This window comes from Cryptotermes secundus, unplaced genomic scaffold (assembly GCF_002891405.2).
Source record: "Cryptotermes secundus unplaced genomic scaffold, Csec_1.0 scaffold165, whole genome shotgun sequence".
Lineage (NCBI taxonomy): Eukaryota > Metazoa > Arthropoda > Insecta > Blattodea > Kalotermitidae > Cryptotermes > Cryptotermes secundus.
In genome coordinates this window covers 500,022-522,194 of record NW_019737087.1, presented here as the reverse complement: position 1 = coordinate 522,194, position 22,173 = coordinate 500,022, and the positions used below count along the sequence as shown (strand labels likewise).

The 22,173-nt window shown below is 41.5% G+C and overlaps 1 protein-coding gene across 1 annotated transcript in view; it reads right to left on the bottom strand.

Moving 5' to 3' along the window:
• Positions 1 to 22,173, bottom strand: part of LOC117282755 (gastrula zinc finger protein XlCGF52.1-like) — a 267,852-nt gene that overhangs the window by 2,103 nt on the left and 243,576 nt on the right. Inside the window, exons 2-4 of the mRNA XM_033753657.1 lie at positions 21,497 to 21,586; positions 3,805 to 3,938; positions 713 to 869 (exon numbers count right to left, since the gene is read on the bottom strand). Coding sequence (XP_033609548.1) covers positions 713 to 869; positions 3,805 to 3,866 — 219 coding nt within the window. The 5' untranslated portion in view covers positions 3,867 to 3,938; positions 21,497 to 21,586. The remainder of the gene's footprint in view (positions 1 to 712; positions 870 to 3,804; positions 3,939 to 21,496; positions 21,587 to 22,173) is intronic.

Here is a 22,173-nt window from a genome sequence, read left to right as displayed (position 1 = left end):
AAACACTTAAGAGAAACAAAAAAGCATTACAGTGAGCAGCAAATTCCATAATGAGAACAACATTTACATGTGAAGATGGTCGGTTAGACCGATAAGATAAAGTGTAAAAACCGAAGTTGCATATAGACGGAATTAAAGCAAAAGGCATAATCACTTATTCCTGTACATTTGCAGAATTCTGGGATTTTCTTGATACTTAAAAATTTTTATCCTGTAATTATTAGTCTGGATTTTATTAATTGATATTAATTAAAAAATTAAGTGCGCCTCTCTCTTCAATTTAGTTGCATCTGAAAAGCGTTGCTTCTTTGAGAAGAAGTCTGCACCTGTAATTTGGAACTGGGGGAAACATATGCATACCGTATATTTGTGCTGAAACCTTAAGGAACGTGGCCTCGTAGAACACTAAGAGAGAACTGCGAGAGTAATAAGAGACTGGATATTAGCGGAACAAATTTTGGGAAGTGTCTTAAAGTGAAGCGAATGTCTGTTGTGCCTAAGTGTTTTGAAATTTCGGTGGTAACAAGAAAGTCAGTAAGGCTACGTGGAAGAGACGGCTATAGAGATCCATCGCACACGGAGTGAACTGCAATGGAGATAAGTGCACATAATGTAGTTACCTGGCACATAAAGTTTAGATGAAGATAATTGGAGAACATGACAACAAAAAATGTTTCTACTATAAATTTATAATTGGACACATAACACTTACAGCCTGATTCTTCAAAGCAGGAAATGTCCAGTCAACTCGTGTCAGAATTATTTTTGGGACTCGAGTTGCTAAGGAATGCAACGTCATTCGCAGTCTCGCAAGGCGCTCTTCTTCACTTGCCATTCTTCTCTTGTTATTCTTCTTCTTCTCTTGCTCTCTGGCGAACACACATATAGTTTAGAGGCTGACACACCAAATACATCACTCCGATGTCAGAAAATGAAGCAAAAAATTTGATATGATATTCCAATACATGAATCGGAAAGTTTACAACCTATCATTGACAATTCCCGTGCTTTTAAATTAATTACAGATTATGCGATTGTAATGTGTATTTACATATGAATACATCTTTCAACAGGTTCTATTGCGAGCCACCGGAGCGCAGTTAGTATAAATTAACGAGTTTTCAACGCCGCACCATAGCTCAAGCGGTTAGTCGCTCGCTTCCCACCGTGGCGGCCCGGGTTCGATCCCGGGTCTGGTCAAGATATATTGTGGTGGACAAAGTGGCCCTGGAGCAGGTGTTCTCTTAGTACTTCCGTTTCCCTGCTAATCGTCATTCCACAAATTGCTTCACAATCAACCTCACCTATCATCTGGAGCTGGTACAATAGGCCAGAAGTGGCCTCAGTACAACGGACTTAGTCCCACCCCACTAGCATTAAAAAAACTGTTTTCATAGGCCAAATTCTCAATCTTATCGCAAATTATATAAAAAAAGTTCCGTTGCGGACTTAAAAGTTGAAAATAAATAATTAAGCAGCTGTTCGAAAACAAACTTCAACTTAAGTTGATCCCGAATAGCTCTGCCAGTATACAGACGAGCTGCAGGCTGGACACCCGGGGTTCTACCCCGACAGGAACATGATACTTTTCTCTATTCTACAGCGTCCAGACCGGGCCTGAGACCCACCCATACTCTTGTCTGCTTGGTAGAGGAAGATATTTACATGCGGATAAATAGACCAGACCTTGGAGCTGACCACTCTAGTGTTTTGATTTTTTCTGTTGGCACACTATAACACTGAAATGCTGGTTCGTGGCGTGTATATTGTGACACGTTGTCTGAAAGTAGACTTTCATTGCTCGGCAACGTCTCGGTAAATATGTTCTCGCAGAAATAAACACGCACGCAACAATAGAATAACTACCGTTTCTATGCAACGATGAGGTAAACACGCCTCTGTAACAATAGAGAAATTGTTGGCAAGCGGTGTTTTCTGTTGGGCCCGCCTCGAGGCTATTTAACGAGGATCTCAGACGGCAGATAGAGATTTGAGGGACAATCTTGAGGCGAGAGTAGAAGATGATAGAGATGAGAAATTATAGCGTGTCTTGTAGTGTTTTGTGAAGTGCAGTAACAAGCTGTGCAAGTGTGCAATCAATCCGGCCATCAATCCGAAACCCGTCTATAAGTCACACACACCCCAGAATACGTGTCAATATTGCTGTATCCTTGCTCCTAATCAGTATTGATTCAGTCATTAGCTAGTGTACGATAGAAAATCTACCAATGCGGATTCCATCAGACATTTAAATTGCCTTTAAGTGGCTTCAAATATCGTGTTCCAAGGATAATACCTAGCATTTTTTGCTGCATGGAAAAGGATTTCTCACTTAAATGGAAAGGGAAATATTTTTTCAGAATATAAGCAGTACGTGTATGTTGATATTAATCCTGATATCCTGCCTATTGAGCTTGTCCAGTTTCTTAAGAGAGCCCAAACGTTTTGAACACGGTAGCATATGCCGCCTTCCGTATAGTTCGGCTCCGTATGTTTGACGTCAACAATTGGGAGCTCTGTAGCTGTGTTAAGAGACAAAATGGTTACAGAAAAAATTCATCCCATGACAATTCACTTTCATTCACTCTTCCCAGAAGATATTTTGACGAATTGGACCATAGGGCACTGCTGCTATTGACGCTTGAGCCATGTGTTATAACTGACCTGGAGTGGACAGGCAAGGTAAAGCTGTCCCTGTACTTAACTAATTAAGCACTACACCATGAAGGCGTCTAGGGGAGTGGATATATAGATCCACATTATCTTGACATCGACACTAGTTGGAGCTGAGTGGTCAGCTTCACTCCCCGGCCGCTTTAACCCCGGGAAGATAGATCTCAGTACCCATTGGATAGGAAGCTGGATGGGCCCCAGAGCCGGCCTAGACAAGGTGGAGAACAGAAAATTCTTGATCTACCGAGACTCGAACTCCGACCCATCGGTCGCCCAGCCAGTAGCTAGTCGCTATACCGACTGAGCTATCCTGGCTCACGAATGGTGTTCATAAACAAAAATAAGAATAAAATAAATTATTTCAGGTTTAAATGTTCTATTTTTTCATATAATAATTTCTCGGAATGATTTCGATCTGACAATTTCAATTACAGCCATCGCTCAGACTGTTATAGCCTCCGGCTTCTTATCATGGAGGGCAAGTATCAATTCCCGGGTAGTTCCTCAGGGATTTATGTTGGTGAAACTTGCATTGGTGTACGTTCTTCTCCAAGCACTTCGGGCTTCACTGCCAATTACAGTTTGACCAAAGCTCCATTCACTCACCTATCGTCCGGGGCTGATATAATGGGTCCAATTGTGGCCGCTTTACCAGCAGACTCAGTTTTTGTCAAACCAAGAATAATAAATAAATAATAATTTCGTTTGACCTATGCGATTAAAATTGGTATTTAATTGAACTAAAGCGCATACACAGTCATGTAAGTTAAGCATTTATTTAAAAGAGAAAGGCCGTAATAATGTATTTGAGCATCCTCTTGGATTAGTTAATAAATTTATTTACGCAAAACGGTCTTTGCGTGCAACTTCGCAGATTGTTAGTCGAAATACCACTTAGTTTGTGTTTCTATGTAAATTCACTGTCTTGTTTCGGCCACAGGAGTCCATCATCAGGTATGTATGATGATTTGTGAGATTTGCTTTACTCTGTTGTAGCACTGCAAATCGCATGGGGGCTGTGCGTAGGAAAATTCTTTGCTTTAGAAACAAATGTGATTCCTGTTAAAACAGATTAACATATAAAGTACCATAAAAATAAGTTTAAAATAATTAAAAATATGTGTTACTTACGTAGTGGCCTTCCTTGAGTGCTGTTTTCTACGGCGATGTGTATTTCGTACTTCCACGCACATGCACACACCAACACACCCACACACTATCCATCAGGACACAGCTAACCATCTGCTACACATACTCCTACATTGCTGCAAGAAAGAGAGTACACAGAAAATAAAAACTAATTCTCACAACACAACACTTTAAACTATATTTAAATTATTTTAAATGTTGAATCGTTTCAACAGTAACTAACTTCTGAAATACAAAGCCATGTAGTCTTCTGAAATTCAACTGACGTTTCGGAGGACCATATCGCATCCATCTTCAGGATAGAAGAATAAGTCGACAGGATACCAGCGTGAAAACAGATGGCTTATTCTTCGACCTTGAAGATGGAGACGACTTTTCCTCCTAAATTTCAGTTGACTTTCTATGGGCAACACGGCGTTATATCTTCATAACCACAGCTGTGATGATTTCAACTCCTACAGCAACTAACTTTCGTAGATTTGCATGGAGATACGAACTAAGTTGCACGTGAATACTAAATTGCAAGTACCTTATGCTCTATATATTTCTTCAGTCCTTGTGAATTAAATATTCTGTTTCTTCCTTACTCAGAATTGTCACTTTGCTCACCACAAATCCCACATGCTCTAACATGGGTCTGAAGCCGAGCCGCCTCAGTAAGAAGCTGTCTACTAACATTTTACCTATATCACGACCAATACTTATACCTTCACAGGGCAACACAAACACAGACGAAACCTGGACACATCAATGCTTTTAATGGGATTCGAACACATGATCTCAGTGTTCAAATGATCGAATACATCATATGGCTCAGCCGATGCGTTTCTGCTTTGGAGTTATATGTTATTTAAGCACCATTAAACTTCTTTTCATGCACAGCATCAAAATCGTGATGGTCACTGTTTGAATTAAATTATATTATACTAGGAAACTCATACCAAAGACTTATGTTGTAGTCCCCTGATTCATGACACAGAACAGTTTGGCAAGTTGTTGCAAATGCTTGGGATGAAAATATTGTTTCTACCTTGAGGCAGATGACGGTGGCTCTGTCTTCCTCCGAAACATCCGTAAATTTATACCAGACTGCACTCTGCTATAAACCAGAAGACCACAGTAGGAATATTCAGTGCAGCGGAAACTTCAAATTTCCCACCAATTTCTGAAAACGTCAAATCGTTCCTGGGACTTCCTTAACACACATAAGAAGAGCGTTCATTTCGCTACCTTCTCAGTTTCCTTGACTCAGGTTTCTCGGTCAGGCACATAATCAGCATTCTCTACGTTCTCATCTGACAATGTAGCAATGTATAGAGGGGCTGGTGTAACGGCAAAGCCCTCGGACTTCTATTTTGGAGGTGCTCTGTTCGAATCACGGTCCGGCCACCGGCTATCTTGATTGAAGTTCTCATCTTCCTCATCACCTTCAGAAAGCTACCATGATAGTATTTCAATTGTGCTGCGACAGCTCCCTTCCAAATCCTTCCCGATTTATTATTCACCAATCGTCCTATAAATTCGACGCTATGTAAAAAGTAATGCTATCACTTTAACAGACCGCGGAGGCCCATATATTTGTGAGACGTCGAGGCTCCCACATTTTATAGACAATAGGATCACAGATGGTAGTGAGATTGTCAGCTTCACGCGTCGCCTTCTCTTTATCCCCAAGAAGATTTCTGGTACTCATTTCTGTTAGAGACTGAGTCAACCAAGGGCAACATTGCTGTTGGAAAAAATGAGGTCATCTGAAAATTTCAATTACCTCATCGGAAATAGAAAAACCGACCTTCCGGATCAACCAACTACGCTACAGCGTGTCCCCTGACCCTATGTAGTCTCTGATATTAACAACAATGCAAAACACTCTCAGCTCTATAGAATAAGTCTACAATGTCAAGCTTCATTTCATCACAGCGAAAACAGAATTTAAGTCGCATGCACTTGAAAGGCACTCAAGTCCGTGTTTCAGTTGACTGGCAGCATCATACTTCACCTTACCGCACAATGGGCATTGTTTCAACCCATAGTCTGCACGTTTTATTCATCTCATGTGCATCGTGTATTCAATTGTAAACACTGCCATACATCGGGGAGGAATGTTTAAGTTAAGAGTAACTGATATGTAAAATATGGTACATAATTGAGCAGCTACTTAAGGTTAAACTTCTGGTTCCAGTAACCGATACCTCTCCATTGGTCAGTGAACTGTATGATGTACACACCCGCTCCTACGTCACGAGTGGAGGGTTTAGCAATTGTTTGCACCAGGAGTGGAAGCCTTAATAATTCACAGCACGATGGTCCATTGAGAGACAGCACGCCACTTAACCTCATTGTGCTGATACTTTGGAAATAAGATACTCAGGCTGTCAATGCTCAGTGGTCGTGGGAACATCTTTATGTTCTGCATGTAGTGTCGTGACTAGTGCAGATGACTGGACTCAGAATTGGGAGAAAGATCGGCTAAACTTTCAAGATAAACATAAAACCGGATGTTCTTCAATGCTTAAGTATATTATTATTATTGTTCACCTCCATTCAGTGCCGAGGTCAAGAAGGGAGGAGTTATAACTTCACTCCCTCATACGTCTTCATAGCATAGTGCTTAACTAATTTAGCAGAGGGAAATATTTACCTTTATTATTATTATTATCGTCAATAGCCCGGACCGAATCTATAAAAGACTTGGGAGTGTTTACTGATGCTAAACTTTATTTCCATGACCACGTCAATTATATTTTCTCTCGCTGTGTTAAACTGTTGGGTCTAGTTCGAAACATTACTTTCAATTTCTCATGTGTAGACTGTATGTTCAGATTGTACACTGCATTACTTAGATCTAAGTTTGAATATGCTTGTGCCCGTAGACAGGAATTCAATCACGTCAGCTGATGCCAACAGCTGGAACGCACCCAGCAGAGGTTTGCGGCCCTTTGTTTTAATCGTTTCTATCCTAAAGTCAATTACAGTTATTCTCTTGCTCTGGAGGAGTTAAAATTGCATACTTCACGTACTAGGAGACATCGCCTCGATGCACTCTTTCTTACTCAAATTTACCTGGATTTGAAATTCTGGAGGTTGTTGGTCTTCGAATTCCTGTTCGGTATATCAGAGACTTTGAATTGTTCAATGTCTGTTCCTCATGTAAAAATTGTCCCTCTGCTAGATGTGCAGCAGCTGTTAATGTCATATGCAGGGATGCTGACGTATTCGGAGCCAGGAAAGTTCTCCTCAATCGTCTTTTATAATATGGTACAATTGTTGTTGTTATTATTATTGTTACTCTTATTATTTGAATGAACATATACAACAATNGGACTGCAAAATAAGTTTTTCTAAGTTCCACAACTCTTGAGTTCAGTATTTACAAATCATACGAGGTGCTACAATTTTAGGACTGCAAAATAAGTTTTTCTAAGTTCCACAACTCTTGAGTTCAGTATTTACAAATCATACGAGGTGCTACAATTTTAGGACTGCAAAATAAGTTTTTCTAAGTTCCACAACTCTTGAGTTCAGTATTTACAAATCATACGAGGTGCTACAATTTTAGGACTGCAAAATAAGTTTTTCTAAGTTCCACAACTCTTGAGTTCAGTATTTACAAATCATACGAGGTGCTACAATTTTAGGACTGCAAAATAAGTTTTTCTAAGTTCCACAACTCTTGAGTTCAGTATTTACAAATCATACGAGGTGCTACAATTTTAGGACTGCAAAATAAGTTTTTCTAAGTTCCACAACTCTTGAGTTCAGTATTTACAAATCATACGAGGTGCTACAATTTTAGGACTGCAAAATAAGTTTTTCTAAGTTCCACAACTCTTGAGTTCAGTATTTACAAATCATACGAGGTGCTACAATTTTAGGACTGCAAAATAAGTTTTTCTAAGTTCCACAACTCTTGAGTTCAGTATTTACAAATCATACGAGGTGCTACAATTTTAGGACTGCAAAATAAGTTTTTCTAAGTTCCACAACTCTTGAGTTCAGTATTTACAAATCATACGAGGTGCTACAATTTACCTCCATAAACTAATCAATCCATTCAACTATTCGCCCTCCAAATTTCTAGCTAATAGGATGGCCAGGCCGTTGTAGTCCGTCAAATGTGTATTAGGATTCGAAATTGTGGGTTGAACATTCGAGTCATTCAAAATCGCTGCCAGCCTTAGACCGCGGTGAGTAGCGATTTGTGAATCATACAATGAAATACAGACAACCTGCATAACACTACACTAATGTTACATAAATTCGCTATTATCAAGCTGGAATGATTTTCAATTTCGGCTAAAAATCTAGTCCCTCGGTTTTGTGTTTCTTTCGCAAAGCCATCAGCACCTCCTGCTACACAGCCAAATGTTATGATAACTGGTGAATAAAAAATTGGAAAAGATTTAGAAGGAAGTTGTTGTGACTTAATAGAGACACGATCCCAGCAATTATCTGAAGGACTGAGGAAACCCACTATAAACATCCAGCATGATTGCTGGTGTCTCGCCTGAATTTCGAAAAGAGCACCACCCAAATACAAACCTACCCCGTTACCGCTACATAAGCCTATTGAGTCTTATATTTCGTAACAATGCAAATAGTGAACCCATATTTGGGGCACACTAGAGTCTATTACAATATTATTATTACGTTTCAGTAACATCATATCAAGACCTTAAATTGTTATGAACTGCCTCTGGGATCATTCGTGCGGACATGCAACAGACCCCTGGGAGATGCTCTCCCGCAGTGTCATGTTGCTATCCATCGTCTTCCTACCCTTGATGGCCCACGCCTTTCCGGCTACAGGCCATCGATCCTGGATATAAGGGTAAGGTATCGCCTTCTGTGCCCTCCATTTGCAGCTGTAGGGTGCGTCTGTGTTGCATGGGTCTACTGCACAGAGCAGGATGGGTTGCAGTATGAACATTGAAAACTGTCAGGACAAATGTGATTAGGTTTTTGTGACAAGTGACAAGCTGTTATCCTAGATAAGAGGATAATATTACAAGAAGTTCTGGGAAGAACTAATCCCCTATCTTCCTCTGATACGACACGGACCGCATAGAAAGCGAACAAATTAGGGGGGGAGGGTATGCCGGACTCCACACATAGAAAGAAAAGTGATCTCTTAACGAAAGTGTACACAGATACACAAAGAGAAGTACAGACAGGAAAGTGATTTCATAAACCTCCTTTTATTTTTAACATACTTTCATTATTTAGGCTTATGCGTCCAGTGACTGGGGTTAACTCTTTCTAAGGGATCCAACAGAGTAAGTCTCTCCCACTCACGTGAGGACCGAAACAGATTCAATATCCGAAAAATTGTGTTCACTAATTTTTAGAATACCGGACGATGGACGAAGTCCAAAAAGCCAGTAGTTCTGGGATTTATTTCCTGTCTGTGTGTCTGTGTATCCCCTTTTATGAAACTTGGTATGTGAATATATCATGGCATCTGAGTCTATTTGAACATCATGCTTCATAAAGGTCTCCCATCAGTCTGTGTGTTTGTATGCGTACGTTGCTAGGTAACTGCTCAGTAGTAATGTTCCGCTGCAACAAATACACACGCAACAATAGAAGATTTGTTGGACAAATAGTTTTCTATGCGGTCCGTGTCTTATCGAAGGAGAGGCTGTGGATCTCTATGAATGTCCGCCTGTTGCTGTTAGTCAACTGCTCGTTAAATATGTTCCCGTGGCAACGAAGAATTGTTGGAGATGTAATTTTCTATCCTATCCATGTAGCATGTTCTTCCCAGAACTTTTTTTGCAGAATAAGAAAATGAAACTAGTAAGATAGTACTCGGTCAGATGGCACATGCCTCGATTGAATGATATGGGTGGCAAATTTTCACGTTCAGAAAAACCAGGTAAGTACTGTAAATATGAGGTAATATGTGGCCTCAAGTGGTAATCATTCTGCTGACAGATGCATTTCATTAAGACTTGAGAAATGCCATTTACTCCTTACGCAGTCCGATGCGTGCATGTCGTCGTAACGCTAAGTCATGCAAGGGCGAAAGAGTGAGCTCCTCAGGCTCCAAAATTGGGACAAACCAGACAAGGAAGATAACCCCAACAGAAAACATCGGGCCTCCAGGATTGCTGGGGGTTTAGCACGGGGTAAACAACCCCTGCACCATAAAAAATCACTTGTTAAGTAAGCTCAAGGGAGAGACAGCCAGACCAATCTAAGATGACACGGCAATTGTAAAGAGACTAAGGAGATAAGGTTTTATACTTGGATTGTACTATCCGTATCTAGACCAGGCTCCCTTAGGATACTTACAGATATCCACTCTGACTACAGAGCAGATATTACTGCTATACAAAAATTAAGGTGGGTGGAAAGTGGGCTGATGCAGAAGTGTGCTTGTGATGTATACTCGTAAAACAGCTTCCATGACAGTAAACATGTATTTGGGACAGGATTTGTTTTGAACAAGAGAATTAAGGCTCCCGCACACCACAGCGATCGCGGTGGCGGTGGCGGTCGGATATTTCCTGCCGAACTTATAGACCCTTTCAGACAGGCAGCGGTCTTGCGGGCAGCGTTCCGGACAGTGCAGCATTCTACTCCGCGGTGGCGATCAGATGCAGCTTGTCGAGTTTGACTGCTGCTCGCGTCGTTGTGCGTTAGCATGAACAGTGAGTACAACAATAGAGCAACATATTGAATGAGTAAAATTACATAATATATTATTTGATTTGTCGCAAGCTGATTAAAAAATATAAAACGGAAAGATGAAGTCTGGGAATAAATGGGCAGATCCACGTTATCCTAAGTTTCTTTCTGAAAAATATATTAATTAGTATACAATTAATTGTTATGTTAATATTTGTAATAACTTCCCAAATTTCTCCAATTGTACACAATAAAAAGAATAATTGCTTTTCTTGCTGCTGCTCCTCATCATCAACTGCCGCTGCCAAAAGTAACGCTTCTTCAGATGTGATAATCGATGCATCGTTTACGATGCTGTGCTTATGAGATTTTTCAAACTGATCGGTGCCATCGCGTTGTTGGTGTGAGAAGACTTTATCGCCACCGTGACCGCCACCGCCACCGCCACCACCACCGCCACCGCGCCCGCCACCGCCACGGCGATCGCTCTGGGGTGTGGAAGTCTTTAGTCATAAAGTAATAGGCTTTGAACATGTAGATACGGTCATGTGTTATTTGCGTCTGAAAAACAATTCTTTAATATGAGCATAATTAATACGCATGCGCCAACTGAGGTAAAGAGAAGGGAGATCAGAGGGAATTTTACGAGAAGTCTGAAACAGAATATGATAAGCTGATAGTGGGTGACATGAACGCAGAAACTGACAATGGAAATATCTTAATAAATCTTGCTGGAATGTATAGTCTGCATGAAAGCATAAGTGAGACTGGGAGCAGGCTTGTCAATTTTGCATTTTCCAAGAATATATTTATCGGAAGTAATAAATTCAATCAGAAAATAATTCATAAAACCACTTGGAAGTTACGGGATGGCAAAGATGAAAATCAAATAAATCGTTTACTTACAAATAAAAGACATTTATCAAATTTGATGGATGTTAGGTAATACAGAGGGGCTAATATTGAATCAGATCATTGCCTAGTAGGAATAATGCTAAGGGCCAGAATATATATTGCTAAAACAAGCATATTGAATAAACGAGGAGGATTAATGTGAAGCACCCGAAAATAGAGGATAAAGCTAGAGAATTAAAGAAAGATTACATTGAATATAAATTTGTGAGGGTGAAGGTTAGCAACATTGGTTGGCAACACTGTAAAACATTGAAAGAAATTTCTGAGGAAGTGCTGGATTTAGTGAGAGACAAATCAGAAACGAATGTGCAGAAGTCACAAAAGTAAAAAATGATGCCTATCAACAAATGTTGCAAAAACAAAGAACAAGAACATAATTTGAAATATATAAGGCACGAAGAAGGGAAGAGAAAAGTATTATCTGGAAGAAAAAGAGGGGAAATGAGAAACAAAGGTGTGAAGAAGTTGAAAATCTTTATACAGCAAACGAAATAAGATAGCTCTATAGGCCGCGCCATAGCTCAAGTGGTTAGTCGCTGGCTTCCCACCGCGGCGGCCCGGGTTCGATCCCGGATTTGTTCAAATGGGATTTGTGGTGGACCAAGTGTACTTCGGTTTCCCCTGCCAATCTTCATTCCACCAAATTCTCCATCATCATAATCATCCGGGGAAAGTACAATAGGCCAATCAGTGGCCGACGTGCCGAGTGGACTCAGTTGGACTCCACCACTCACTGAGCGAATTAAAAAAAAAGAGATAGTCTTATTAAAACACTAATAGTATAAGAAGGCAGTTCAGAACTAACAGTTTACTGTGCAAGGATAAACGGGGAAATATCATAGCGGAAACAGTAGACTTATTCGAAAGTTGGGCACAGCCTTTGAAGAAATACTGCACCCTAGTAATATATATCTGGAAAATCATACATATCCTTCTGACGTATTTGAAGGTAGATGAGATGGACATTGAATTACGTAGTTATTAAAGAACTAAAAAAGTTTAAGGCACCGGGGACAGATGGGCTAACAGCAAAATTCTTTAAATATAGTGGCGATATGTTAAATACATATTTATATAAGTTAATGTCTGAAATTTGGACTAAAAGAGAAATGCACAGGTTTGGGGACCGCCTCTGATGTCTAGTGGTCAGAGTTCCTGCCTACGTATCCAGAGATCTCGGGTTCGATTCCCGATGCTACCAGATTTTCTCAGAAGTAGTGGGTCTAGAATGGGGCCCACTCAGCTTCGTAGGAATAATAATTGAAAAGCTGTTTCAAGGAAATAGCCGCTCCGGTTTAGAAAACCGAGATTAACGGCCATGGGGTTCGGTTGCGCTAACCACGTGACACCCTCTATCCACAAAAGTTGGTACTAACTTCGCCGACAAGCGGCAGTAGTTCGGTCGGTATAGTTGGCTTGCGGGCTAAGGGCCACGGAGTTTTTTCAGTCTGACTGGTTCATTGTTCACCTGGCCTTGGGCAAAGAAGGCTCTCTCGCACATAAAGCTGAAACTGAAGCAAGTTCTCTTAACTCTTAACCAGGTCAAAGTTCACTTACTTAATTTTTTAGGAAAACATTACGATAAATGACCCACATATTGTTCTATTGTCTTACTGATGGATATAGATTTTAAACTTCAGAGAAAAAGTATCTTTTTATAGTAAATTCCAAAAAAATGATATTTCATGAATAAACAATTCACTAAAAACAATAAATTATCTTAGTAATGACACTAATTAAATGTAAATAATTTGTATTTCCTCTTGAAAGTACAGAGTGACAAGGAACGAGCGAACAGAAAGCTAAATATTCAACGTTCTAGGAGCAGTTCCAATCTTTATCGCTTTTTACCAAGTTCACGCATGGACAAATTGTGAGTTACTCAAATTCCGTTCCGTTTCACTTTTCAGCTTCTAATCAGTGATTGAGACTAGCTCTTTCTAACATGCCCAGCTGAGTAGGTTTATCCGAAACGTCGTGGTTTTTGTCGTTTTCTCTTTGACATACCAGACGATGGGTGAAGTCCAAAATAAGCCAAAAGAAGTACATTTTCTTAATCTGTTTATCCTTCTTCAGGTCGTCTACTACAGATAGATTTACTGTAAATCTACTTTCGAAACTTTTTCAGAGGCTTAAAATGTAGAATCTACGTACGTAAGCGACTGAAAAAGAAGTTTCTGTAAAAGAAACTGCATTTTCAGTAATACTGACAACAGAATCACTTAGTGAATGTAATATTGAGGCAGTTGAATGCAATTCATATCTTCAAAACCCATTTCTATTTCTCTAATATTCAATTTAATATTATACTCCTCTCCCTCTCACGGTTTATCAAATAATTTTATTACTAAAATTTTGTAAGAATGTCTTGCATTCCCATTCTATCTACACGTTCAGCTTATTTTAACACTGTTTAGACTACCTGAACAACACGAGAAGATTTGCACAAATTAAGACGTTAATACTTGTGTACTATAGGATAATCCAATTACCCAGTTTACCTCTTTCGGGCCAAAATATTTTCGTCTGCGCTTTCACTACCGATATCAGTGTGCGGTATTCCTTTTCAATAACCTGATATGACATAATCATCATCAACTGAAGACAAAACTTTGTTCCAAATATCTTGAACTTATACATAATAAACGAGACTTCATCGTGAAGAACGCGGTCTTCCATATTGTAATGCCACGTAGTTTGAAGACACCCCGACGTTTCGAAATAACACATCACCTCCGTCTTCAGATTCGAATATTAAATCAAGCAAGGAAAAATGCAGGCGAAAACCCATATCCCATGAGATGCTGACAGTTCCATATTTGGAGAGTCAAGTCAAAGTCAAAGTCACATCGCGACTGACGTTCAGTCAGATATTAATTATTACCGTTTGGCAGTTACGGTCTTATTTTTGTGGGACGACCTCTTTGACGATAGGACGGGCCTGTCTTTTGCATATGATGCTGGCCTTTGCCAGCGCAGGCTTTCTCGGGTCCGTGTCCATTGGAACTCGAGATCATATTTTACTGTCTCAGATATGAGACTTCCCTTTTCGTAGCCCCCAAAGACTCGCAGGGTAACGGTGGGGGTATTAGACTTGTTTTTCTTTTTAGAGTGACACGTAATTCATGTATGTATTCTTCATTCCATTCTATCAATCACGATTGTTCATTTATATTATTTCTAGAATGTTTTTTCCTTCCTCTCCCAACAATACCAATGACGACATTTTCAGAAAATGCACTTCCTTGTAAGAATATGGTACACAGCGCATTGCGGACGCACGTTAGGCGCCATTAACCCATTATTTGTCTGGTATAATGGTCCTTCGTGGCTTTGTATCTTCTCTATCTGATCACGTTCATTCAGCTGGTTCAAGCGTGCAATAAGTGGATGTAGGACCACAGAGAGAAGCAGGAACGCAGCGCGTCAGGTGAGAGCATCATGTTCTAGCCAGTGAGCGTGCCGTTCCAGGCGAACTGAGCGTTCAATAGCAGGATCCTACATAATATTCCCCGGTCCAGTGATTTCGGACAATCGTCTTATTAACGAAGTCGGTCTGTTGCCCATCGAGCACACTGGGCCGGAAGGTCGCGGAGAGAGACACGCGCCCGAGCGGGGTCCCACAGCTCCGATCTCCGCTTGGCTGAACACGGCACGCGACTTGCGTATTGTCCAGCACAGGATCGCCCACCCCCAAACAGCGACACTTTCAAGCTGCCAGTCCTGTCGCTTGTTCCTATTTTTTTTTTTATATTTCCCTCTTAATTTTCCGCTATTTTCCCCCCCCCCCTTCACCCCTCCAACTCTTCCACAATTTAAAACCCAGGACCATATCGAAGTCGATGCGGATAATGTAGGGTACATAATCGCTTGAATTACAATTGATTTAGAGTGGAGTTTCTGTAATCCTTCCTGATCAAATTCTAGTGAGGAGGAAATGTTTTAGCATAACTTCCCTCTTCGAGATCTTTTGAGCATAGAGATCAATAATAAGTGAAGGATACGCTAGGCATCCTTAGTCATGACTTAGGCACTGAAGAAAACGAAGGAGAGATTAATGAAAAAGTTCCGAAAAATATACACCCAATTTTTGCACCTGTGCATCGAGTTTATATTAAAGGCCTACTGGTAACATTACCATTACATGAATTTGTCTTCTTAATTAATTCCTGTTTTATTTAAATCCTGACTGCGGGTGAAGGAGATGTCCAGCAGTCACAGAGACTAGCTGCGATTGTAGTGAATTAAAAGCCGCCGAAAACTGATAACTGCTAAGCCCAATTCCTTCCCATATGAAACCTTCTTAGGAGCCGGGATAGCGTATTCAATATTGCGACTGGCTAAGGGCTGGATGACCGAGGGGTCGGAGTTTAAGCCCTGGAAGGTTCAATAATTCTCTCTTCTCCACATTTTCCACATCAGCTCTGGGGTCCACCCAGCCTCCTATCCAATGGGTACCGAGGGTAAAACGGCAGGGGCGTAAAGCTGATCACTCAACTAGTGTTGAGATCAAGAAAATGTGGGTCTATACATCCACTCCCCCATACGCCTTCACGACGTAGTGCTTCATTAGTTAAGCACAGTGTCAACTTTACGTTACTTTATGAAACAATCTTTTTACGAAATATTAGTCGGGATATCTGAAGAGAAGATATCACTTGACTATCCTAAGTGTGAAGTATATGTCATTAAGGCATGTACATAGGTCGGATAAAAAGTAGTGGTAACGCTTCTATAGCTCCGAAATGACTTTATTACCTGAGGTAAACACACTTACGTTACTTCAATATAATCGCCCTCCATGTGTACCACCTTCTGCCAAATTTGTGGAAGGCGTACACCATCAGCGCGTCCACTTCCGTTGATGTCCAGCAGTGACCGCCCTACAGCACGAATAATCTCCTCTCTTATGTTGTAACGTGTCCCTCGCAGTGGTTCTTTCATTTTGGCAAAGAGATCATAACCGCACGGACCCATATCGGGTGAGTATGACGGATGTTGCAGTATCTCCCGTCGCCAGCGGCGAAGGAGATCCTTGACAGCGTCAGCAGTATGAGCCCTTGCATTATCATGAAGGATGATGGGGTTCGTTGCCAACAAGTGTCGTCGCTTTCTCCTGAGTGCTGGACGAAGATGATTATGCAGGAAATTGCAGTAGTACGCAGCGTTTACTGTCTGTCGTTGAGGTACAGTGGTGCAGTATCACTCCACCAGTGCCATATGTCACAATGAACATCGCCTTCACATTACTCTGTGTAGGGCGCACTTTCTTTGGACGAGGAGAGCCAGGATGCTTCCATTCATTTGATTGTCGCTTCAAGTGCGGTTTGTATGAGCGAACCCAAGTTTCGTCCAGAGTGACGATCCATCCAAGGAAGTCGTCACCTTCCTTCTGGTACCGGTCCAACAAGTCCTGTGCAATTGCAAAACGTTGCCATTGTTGCACCTCGGACACTGTATGGGGCACCCAACGTGCTGCAGTTTTGTAGTAACCAGGAATATCGTGCAGAATGTGGAGCACGGTTTTGTGACATACGTCTACCTCAGCAGCTAACTCCCGCGCAGCCCATCGACGATCGACATCCAGCAAAGAAGCAAGAAGCTGAATTGTGTGGTTGTCAACATGTGGTCGTCCTGAACGGCATCCCTCCCTTCACGGAGCAATTTCACCCATCGTGCCACTGAGCGATATGGCAAAGCAGCATCACCACATGCTTCTCCTAGTCCCTGATAACAGTTTTGTGCACTACGACCTTCTGCAACTTCAATTTTTGTCCAGGAGCGTTTTTCTTGTTTCGTAAACATATTCTTAGGGCGTTTGAACTGGGCTCCTGCAATTCAAGACGATGCACAATGCAAATCAATGAAACACATCCAAAGCCACTCACTGCACTACTTCAACTGAACTTCTGCTATCAGCTACAGACGGCGTTAGTGCCACCTGACGCACATCTTTCATGTTACAGCAGTGCTGCCACTACTTTTTATCCAATCCTTGTATAATGGACAATCTAGATAGGAACTACAGAAATAGGAACATCTACATTCTATCTGGCAGCCTAGCTGTTCTTAAAGCGCTTGACAAACACCAGATCGACTCAAAATTTGTCTGGGATTGCCACCAAATCCTCATGGAACTGGCCAAACATAACAGGGTACAACTGATATTGGTGCCGGGGCATGAGGGTATTGCTGGAAACGATACAGCAGATCAATTGGCCAAGATTGGAACTGAACATCCGTCCATATGACCTGAACCAGCCTGTGGCATATCTATATGAGTTGCCAGAAAGCCAATCAGGGACTGGACAAATATGAATCCTTGACTGGACTCAGGCAAGCAAAGGGACTCATACGAGGACCCTCTACTAAAAGAGCGAAGGAACTGTTGAGGTTAAACAGGAACCAGCTACGATGGGTGGTAGAGCTACTTACAGGATACTGTCACCTCAAAGGACATGTCTTCAAACTGGGACTAAGTAAGAGTCCAGGCCGCGCCATAGCTCAAGCGGGTCTGGTCAAGTGGGATTTGTGGTGGACAAAGTGGCGCTGGGGCACGTTTTCTCCGAGTACTTCAGTTTCCCCTGCCATTCATTCGACCAATTGCTCCACAATTAGCCTCGCCTATCATCTGGGGTTGGTACAATAGGCCAGAAGTGGGCGCAGTACAAGGGACTTAGTCCCACCCCACTAGCAATAAAAAATAAATACAAAAGTAATATTCCCACTTGTGAAAGGTGTCAAGAAGAAAATGAAACAGCCACACATATCGTGTGTAAATGTTAGGCCTCAGCTTACTTAAGATTACGTCACTTGGGTCAATATTTTATGGAAACTTGTGACTATTTTGACGTCCCCACGTACAAAATCCTGCGCTTCATTCGAAGTGCAGAATTTCTAAGGGGATAATCAAAAGGGGAAGTACAATAGGTCACTGTGGTCGCGGTGCAAGAGCCAAGAGCGCTCACCCCTTGTACATTCATTCATTCATTCATCCTAAGTGTAGGTTTGCACGGGAAAATAATATTAAAGTGAACCTGAAACTGATGACTGGAATGTGATGGCGAAGACAGGGATCAGTGATTGTGACTCGTGAACACGGTAATATACCTTCGCGTTGCGTAACAGAAGAAGGTAAATTTATTGACTAGATAAGCGAGTGTTAGCGTTTTAAGGAGGAGTTAATTAATTAATTACATACCTCATTCAGTTTCCTACATCTCTGAAATAACTCGGTATGTTTTTCCTAATTCACTTACAAGGACCATCCTTACAGACAGAGAACGATTCTCCCAAAGCTGGGAAGAACATGACATCATCGGAGTGTATTGCATATGCTGTTTTAGTTTCAACTCTTCAATAGTAGGAATAACATGTCGTCCGAGCTTGTAGTTCAAAACAAAAACATGGAAATTTAAGCAAATTTTTGGAAAGAAGGAAAAACATAATGGCTGTATATTTTAGCCTAAAGAAAAATACATTGTTGTAATACAGAGAGAATTTGTACATAAATAATGATGTCTTCATAAAAATAAATTAAATCTATTATATACCTAATAAAGGTAAAGTTGTCCTTGTGCTTAACTAATTAAGCACAACGCCATGAAGATGTGTGTTTGAATGGATGCATAGATCTAAGTTTTCCTGACCTCGGCACTAGCTGGAGGTGAGTCGTCAGCATCACGTTCCGGCCACTTTATCCCCGAGGAAAGAGTCTCTGATACCCATTGGATAGGAGGTTGGTTGAGCCCCAGAGCCGGTCTGGATGGCGTGGAGAAGAAAAAATTCTTGATCCTACCGGGAGTGGAACTCCGAACCCTCGGTTGCCCATCCTGTAATCAGTCGCTTTATCGACTGCGCTACCCCGGCTCTTAATATACCAGATAGAAATAATAATACAGATCTGCAGAAGTACGGATTTATGCAACAAGATATTAAGCTCTATGAGTAAAGTAAAAAAGTAAGTAAAGCTATCCATGTACCAGGCCGTGAAGGCCATAGGGTTGTGAGACGTTGAGATTCCCACATTACCTTGACAATCGGCTCAAAGATGGCGGTAAGTTTGTCAGCCTTACGCACCGTCCGCGCTTTACTCCTCAGGAAAATTATTTATTTAATTCCTGGTACTCATTTCTGTTAGAGGCTGAGTAAACCCCAGGGCCTAGTGCGGTCCGATAACCTCATCGGGACTTGAACCCGTGATCTTCCGGCTTGTAGCATAGCCCCTCAACCACTATGCTACCGCGTGCCCCCAAGCTCTATGAGTTCTCTCCGAAACTGCTCGTTTTCTTGCTAAGAAAAGCGAACCTGTCACTTCTGTGTTTCTGTGCCCACAGCCGCACTTACATTAGCAGTCTCTCTTTCACGTTCTTGGTAAAGCTGGAGGAACTAGATGGAACGTCTGTTCAACAGTTGTGCCTGCTCTCAACCCCTGACATTTTGGAATGTTACTTAGGCAGAAAATACGATGCGAAAATAAGATACATGTTGAGACGCACATGGCAACATCTGAGCGGAGAGGTTGGGTGCATACGGAGCAACAAACAAAGTCATATAGAATAATATAAGCCCAGAATAAAGTAAATAGCACTATTAACATTTATTTTGTTATTATATAGTTTAACTTTGTACAAATGGATACCGATGGCTGATGTAGCGGCGACGCTCTACAAATTTGCTTGAGAGCTCCTCGGTTCGATCTCACTCAGGACATCCGACATTATGACTGAGTTTTAGGTCCGCCTATTTTACTCTACTCCACAGCGTCCAGACATCTTCTGGGGCCCATTCAGTCTCCTATCCAGTGGGTATAGGGGCTCTTTCCCCGTGGGGGGAGAATAAAGTAACTTTGACTTGAAACTGACCACTCACCTCCATTTAGTGTAGAGGATAAGAATGGTGGACCTATGCCTCCACTCCTCCATACGTTTTCAACTCATAATTCTTAATTAGTTAAGCAAAGGAACAACTTTATTTTTGTAATTTAGAAATGGACTTTTAGAGTCGACTTAAATCTTAAGAGCTTTCCCTGTGCGCGAAACGCCTTATCCTCTCCATGGTTACATGAACGAAGTACATATACGTGTATAGTAATATCTTCTGGGATGTAAAACATATAGTCCGACAGATATTCACCGACTTTTAGGAAGAAAAAACTGCATTCATATTCTGGGACGGAGATTAAACCAAACTTTGTTTGCCGTCTGTTCCTCATTCGATTCTTTGTTGGCTTACTCTTCAACGCTGAAGGTGAGGCTAGTATATTGCTCCGAAGCGTAGGTGACTTTCTGCTGGACTACATAGCATTACTTCCCAGCAGATGGCAATCTTCACAGTAACCACTGTGAGAATCTCAAGTCCAAATTGTCTAAAAGAATTTGTTAATGGATTTTAGTGGTTCCTACAAAAACAGAACACAGTAATAATCTCTACTGGAACATCAGATGTCCTATCAATCTGCCGCAGGGTCCTAACACCATAAAGTCATCTTTGCTAAGCAGATCAGCTGAGCAGGTAAAGAAATTTCCAGACCTTTACAGAACCCTAAGTTTCCTTACAGCCGGTCACTAAAGTGGAGCGAACTAAGGCATGTGATGCCTTCGCTCGCTCGGAAGCCGGGATCGTAGGTTCGAATTCCACACAAGGCATAGAGGTGTTGTGTGTGTATGCGTTTATTCTGTGTATGTGTTGTCCTGAGTTTAGTTAGAGGCTTTCCGACGAGCTGATCACCCGTCCAGGGAGTCTTACCATCTGTGAAAATGGACAGTGAAACTGAGAAATCAGTCCTATGCTCTAAAGTGGAAGCGAGAAGGGAAAGGAATTCCTTGCAGTCTCCAGCAGAGACTGAGACCCGTTTATTCCCCCTTTCCTACGTCCTTATTGTTCAATTTAATGTTGTCCTTTCCCCATTGTCCTGTTATCCAGAGCTGTCCCTTCACTTCAGTTTTTCTGAATATAATTTTACACTAATTCCTAATTATCTTCAGCTTGTTAACCTACATGATATCACCATTGTCAGCCTTCTCGATGTGATCGTCTTAATAATATCTGGTGAAGAGTTAAAACCAGGAAACTTGTAACAATAATTATTATTATCTGAAATTAGACCTCCACAAGATGCACTTACTTGTTCGGCGTTTCTGTCTGCAAGAAGCGTGGTTTATTCAATTGATCGGCTATGTATGTATGTCTCGGTGTCGGAGATGGATTGTGAAACCTGGAAAAACAAGACGAAATGCGTAAGGTTTAAATAAAGGGCGGTTTTCCTCTCTTCAACAACCATTCTCCCTTGTTGTATCCTTGGTCAACAAGGGCCACCCACCCATCCAGAAATTTACTCGCTCAAGGAAGAGACGCAGCAGCTTCGCAATGTTTGAAGACGGCCACTTGAGTTGCGAGGGGGGTAAAGAGAGAGGAGGGTCCTCAAACAGAGATGCCGCGGCCACTGAAGATGACGGGGAGGGCGCGCGGCAGACCCAAACACAACACTAGACGGCTTCCAGAAGCTGCTGCTGCTGGAACAACAGGCCCACGTACCAGATAATAGCCCAAAAGTGCAGTCTAAACACGAAGAACAGTAGGCACCATAGGATTTGTTTTACTTCAAAAGTCGCTTAGGTAAATTTCACACAGACTTAGTATTACCAACACTATATTGGGTGTGGACAACATGTCCTAGCAGCTCCGTCTGTCCACTGATTCGAACGTAGCCTTCAACATTGCTACCCATCCGAGTCGAATATCTTCCCAAGAGATTCACACAGCTGATGATTATAATGTATTCACAGACATTTCTCTATAACG